At 28.7% G+C, this 6,104-nt stretch overlaps 1 protein-coding gene across 1 annotated transcript; it reads left to right on the top strand.

The window, feature by feature from the left end:
* The first annotated feature begins 3,267 nt into the window (after positions 1-3,267).
* Positions 3,268-4,137, top strand: LOC147807733 (E3 ubiquitin-protein ligase makorin-2-like). The gene is made up of 2 exons (XM_087166783.1): positions 3,268-3,667; positions 3,722-4,137. Exons 1-2 carry the CDS (start codon positions 3,268-3,270, stop codon positions 4,135-4,137), a joined length of 816 nt encoding a protein of 271 aa, XP_087022909.1.
* Positions 4,138-6,104: the final 1,967 nt, after the last annotated feature.

Here is a 6,104-nt window from a genome sequence, read left to right as displayed (position 1 = left end):
ACAAATTATTAGACGAGAGCTTCTCCGTTGCGTAATCCTTAGTTATCATCTCATAATTTATTTTCATTTGCATATTTTAAAATTTTCTTTACAATGTCTGAAACTTCATGGTTCTACATTTTAAATTAGTAATGAAGGAGAAATAGAATTTGCGACCAAAATTTTCTTCCGAGATATGGCGTCCACTTAAGAGGATGCCTCACCGAGGGACAATCTTTTCGTTTCAAATTCTATTTCACCTCCATTACTTATTTCAAGTGCTGAAAAAGTGAGTTCAGACGAACCTAATGTAAGCTATGAAGTTTCTATTGCTAAAAATTTTTCTAAAAGAATATCAAAATGCAAAAAAAATTCTTGAAAGAGAACTTCTCCATATCATGTCATTCTTCTTTCACCCAAAAAAAAGTTTCATGTACTGTCACATTTAAGGAAATAAGATTTAAATTGTTTCTTTGAAACTTATAGTAGATCGAATGACTCATGTTAATGAACACATTCTTTCATTCTGAATCCCATTTAAGAGCTCTAGAAGCTAACAAAATACTGTCTAAAGTCGTAGTATTTTTATTTATTACCTATCAGGTCTTATAAGAACTTAATCTAAGTAGCACTGATATTACATTTCTTGCCATCAGTACCTTTTTCGACATCAGTAAATTGCATTATTTTTTTTGTATTGAAAAGCCATTTCTTTTATTTAAATTAAATTTTTTGAAGTATTAGACACAAAAATGTGTTTGAAAATAATGTAGTTATATATCTTGAAACTGTAATAAGACAAATTATAAGGTATTGAAAATAAATAATAAAATTCTAAAGAATAACTTGTTTGAAGGCAAAATGTTCTGTAATTTTCCCAGACCGTCGCCACTAGCCCATTGTGCAGTGCTAGTGATACGTAAATACAATCGTGTTCCAGCTATCTCGGCACAAAACTTCTCCCCCTCTGCCGTGGGCGTAATCCTTAATCAATCTTCAATTGTCAAAATGAGAGAGGGAAAATCGGAGGGGTGAAGAGCTAAGATGAAGCTTGGAGAGGGGTGCTAGAGGAGTATACCTTATCACCCACGCATAGTTTTTTTTAACTGCAAAATAATTTCTTATTTTTAAGTTCTTTTCTTAATATTTCAAAAAGTTATCCTTGATTGATGCAAAATTTATTTAATTTCAGACAATTTATCAAAAATTAAATGAAATAACTTTATATTTATCACTTAATGTAAACGGTGTTTTAAAACCCATAAATGTCTTTTAATTGTAGCTTAATTTAGTTAATAATTTCAGTTAGTAGTTATTTACTTAAATTTATATTATGTTATGAATGTTAAGTTATTAATTATTTATTAATTATAATAATTTTTTTATAAGCATTGTGTAATGATTTTTAAAGAAATGTTTTTAGAGTGTGTATCTGGTATTATTTTTAGTATCATTGCCACTCAATTTTGTTTCATAGAATTAAACGATTTAGTGCTAGTTTTGAACTCTAAGCTTTTATTCTGATTTGCTAAAATTATAAATGTCTAATTAAAAATTTAATGAAATATTTGTGTTCAATATTCTTATGATTTTTAACTAATAAGTTTTTGATAGTTTTAATGTTGGTTTACATTTTTAGTTTAATTTATGCGCATTTTAATTTTTCATTTTAACTTACGATAACAGTTCATTTTAATTTACGATGCTCAAATTATACCAGTCGGCATTAGTAAGTGCAGTGTTAGCTCCCTCCCTTTTTTTGTGCTTCACCGTGTCTTTAATTTCGTGTTTCGATTTAGAAAAAAAATGCTATATTATAGATAACAGCATAAAGTGCGTAACATATTGCTTACCTTAAATTTAAACTATCTTCCAAAATAAAGACTGCGTTTCCCCCTTCCAAAAGAGGCGAGTTTTTCAGGACTCGTTTTCAAGACACGAGGAGGGGGAAATTCTTGGAGTGTCTTACATTTCACAGGTGGTTTTTGTTATAAATATTATCGTAGAATTATTTATTTATTTTTTTTTTAAAAGTTTTTTTCCCAAACATATACAAGATTGCTTAGGCATGGTTCTTGAATGCAGTTCTAGTGGCACCATGCGAAATAAAATAGAAAAATAAAAAGCTATGCTTATAGAAATACAAACTATTGAATTAGAGAAAATAAGCTATATTAAAACATTTTTAGGAAATAAGCTAAATAAAATTTTTTTATTTTAGCAAAGTAACTCGTTAAATTATTAGATTTAAAACAGCTCTAAAAAATATAATAATGGAATAAAAATTTTATTTTGTTCATTTTTAGAAAATAAATTGAAAAAAAAAAGCACATCTGTCGGAATTATTTAAATAAAAATCTCACTAGTTTCAGAGTTATCTACTGTCTTAGTGATTTTGCAGAAATCGAAAACTTGTAGGGCCCCTCGCAATGTCTGGCGACGGCCCTGTAGTAATCAAATAAATAAAACCTGATCTTTTCTTCTTCTATTTTGTTTTCTTATTTTAATCTCTACAAAGATGGCCAAAAGACAATTTAAACATTATAAAAAAAAAAGGTAGAAAAATACATTTTTGGAAGATAATTAAATTAAAATTTTTGCCTAGTATTTTAGAACAGGCCTTTGGAAGTAACCTGTTATTTTTATAACAGGTAAGATTAAATAATAGGTACAAAATACCTAATACTAGGTACAAAATATTAGCCGTCTCTACCGCATTCTAATGTATCATCGTGCATGTAATACGTCGACCTATAAGCTTTTATGTGCTTCTTCTGATAGTAATTAAAAAATTTGTAAAATGGCTGAAAGCTCAAGAATAAATGCTGGAAATGTGGTGTGCCCTTTTTATTATAATAATTCTTGTCGTGATGGAATGAGTTGTAAATATATACACGATGCCACGTGTGATAATATCGGAAATATTGCCTGTGAATACTTCTTGAAAGGCATCTGTAAAATGGTGATGAATGCTTGTTTAATCATACAATAATTACAAAAATGGCCAAAAAACAATTTAAACGTTATAAGAAAAGTAGAATAATAAATTTTTGGAAGATAATTGAATTACAATTTCTGCCTAGTATTTTAGAACAGGTCTTTAGAAGTAACCTGTTATTTTAATAACAGGTATGATTAAATAATAAGTACAAAATACCTAATACTAGGTACAAAATATTAGCCATCTCTACCGCATTCTAACGTATCATCGTGCATGAATTACGTCGATGTATATGCTTCTACCTGCTTAGATCTGTTTCTTTTGATAGCAATTAAAAATTTTGTAAAATGGCTGAAAGCTCAAAAATAAATGCTGGAAATGTGGTGTGCCCTTTTTATTATTATTCAACTTGTCGAGATGGAATGAGTTGTAAATATGTGCACGATGCCACGAGTGACAATATCGGAAATATTGCCTGTGAATACTTTTTGAAAGGCATCTGTGAAAATGGTGATGAATGCTTGTTTAATCATACAATAATTACAGAGGATTTTACAGCAAAATATGAGCAGACTTCCGAACCATCAGCTAAACTGGATATGGAATTGTGTCCGCATTTCTTTGACGGTGTGTGTCCATCCGACGAATGTCCATGCTTTCATGGAGAGATATGTGAACTGTGTCGCAAGTATTGTTTGAATCCTTTTGATGAGAAGCAACGGAGTCTTCATATTAAAGTCTGTGGACGTGAGTAAAGTAAAAATCTTCGTGATTTTGATAAAACATGTGGTATATGTTTAGATGTTGTAATAGAAAAAAATCCAGTTGCAGAGCGTCGCTTTGGTATTCTTGAGAATTGCAACCATGTGTTTTGCTTATCCTGCATCATAAAATGGAGAAAAGTGGGGATTTCTCGTCATGAAGAAGATTCAATAGATCCTGCTGTTACTCGTGCTTGCCCCGAATGTAGAGTGCCGTCTAGTTTTTACATCCCCAGTAAGAATTGGGTTCCTTCTAAAGAGGAGAAGGAGATATTAATTGCTGAGTATAAAAAATCTCTGCTCACGAAACATTGTAAATATTTCAAAAATGGTAAAGGGATTTGTCCCTTTGGTGTTGAGTGTTTTCATCTCCACGCAATGCCTGGTATTCCATCAGTAACTGCTCAGAGACGTCATTTTAATAATAGAGTGTCATGGAACTCAAGCATATGGTAAACATTTTTGAATCTGTAATGTGACATTTGAATGATTAAATAAATGAGGTAAAATGATACTTCAAAGATATCTTGTAAATACTTCAAAAGAGATTGAGTTTCGCATGTTCGTTTGTTGCAGCATGCTTTCATCTTAAATGCTTCTATCTAATTCTTCTATATAAATTACAACATAATTAATTACTAAGTGCTTAATACATACTCTCGCATAAATATTTTGAAATTAACTTTCTAGTGAGTACAGATTTTAACGCGAAGAAAAGCAAAAAAGTATAATAACCTGTGTTTTAAACATAATCTAACTTAATTATTTTGAAATTAACATTTTAATGAGTGCAATTTTTAACAAAAAAAAGGCATATTGCCTTTGTTTAATATAAACTCTCGCTTAAGTATTTTTAAATTAAAGTTTCAATGGGAACAGTTTTTAACATGAAAAAAGAAAACATATATAAAACAGTGTTTATATATTCTCCCTTAAATATTTTGAAATTAACATTCTAATGAGTTGGAAGTTTTTTTCATAGTACAATTTATTATTTAGGAGAAGCATTATTAGAAATTTTCGAGCAGCTCGAATATAATTTTCGAGCAGTTCGAGATAATTTTTATCAGTTAAAATTTACATTAAATATAAGAACGCGATGTGAAGAGCAAATAAAAACAGGGTTACGAAAAAGCCAGTCTTTTCTGAAAAAATATTTTATTCAGTAATATAATGTAAGTAAAATATATTATTATATTAGTTTTGCATTCTCTTAAGGGAATTTATTCCATAAATAGATAAAATTATTAATTTGAATTAGCTAAAACTATTAATTTTGTTATTAATTTGAATGATGTTATTGTTGTTTCATATCTGCTTCAAAACCAGACACTTTTGTCTGAAATTGTTCTAAGCCTATTTCAATCATGCTCTCATTTATTCTAACTGTGGTTTATAATTCAGAACAATCATTTTTAACATAGTTCTAAATTTTCTATAAATTTGGTATTGATTATGGTTGGTTTTGGTATGGTTGATATGCATTGTATGGTTGGTATGAACTGATTATGGTATAAATTAGGTACTGTACATGATTTGATCAAAATAATCATAATATTTTTTTATGAAAAGTAGGACAAATAGTAATTACAGTTAATGTTGTGTTATTTACGTACCTATGCTACGTTAAATAAGTTGATTTCTAATTACGGTTCTAAGTAGTTCAAAATGGTTGTTCTTAAAACTTCCAAGGTTAAACCTGTTGCTTCAATTAGTTTTGAAAGTGCTAAGTTGCTGCTCCAAATTTTTTTTAACATACATTCTCATCAATGTAGTAATTAATTAACAATTATATAACCATTTTATATTATTACAGTTCTTAAATTTTATTAGTTCTAATAAAAATCGGCTTTTTTCAATTTTAGCTGATCTTTTTTTACGTGGTTTATACCAAAAATATCCCTGCGGATTTTTTTAGCGTGGTTAAAATCCGGTAACCCCTCTATAAATATAGGTAAAGAAAGACTAATATTGTAATAGTACATATGTTATAAATAGTATTATTTATAGTATACTTGAATATTGCAAATAAAGCCATTCGCAATTTCGCCATTCAAAAACCTTAACCTGATAGAAAAACTTTAAAGAATAAAATTAAAATTTTTGTTATTGGTATATTATTGGTTATAAAGAAAATATTCTTAATATTTTAAAAAGAAAATAATATTTAAGTTATGGCTAATAACAATAACTTTATTTTATCAGAATGATAACATTTGAGTGGAATATTAAAGCTAAATATTTAAATTTAAATATATAGTATAACTCACTAGGGGTAGAAATTGCTTCTAGAATGGAAATATTTCAGTAATTGTTGCCTTTTCCAATTGACGTTTCTCATGTAATTTATAACTTACTCGACCTGGTGGTCTAATTCTTATCTTGACTCTTTATAATGTGTTCCGGCAATCTCGCCACAAAAC

The sequence above is a fragment of the Parasteatoda tepidariorum genome, chromosome 6, assembly GCF_982258835.1.
Source record: "Parasteatoda tepidariorum strain Cologne lab strain chromosome 6, Ptep-v5.0, whole genome shotgun sequence".
NCBI lineage: Eukaryota > Metazoa > Arthropoda > Arachnida > Araneae > Theridiidae > Parasteatoda > Parasteatoda tepidariorum.
The sequence above is the reverse complement of the archived record's forward strand: the minus strand, read 5'-3'. Positions and strand labels throughout refer to the sequence as shown.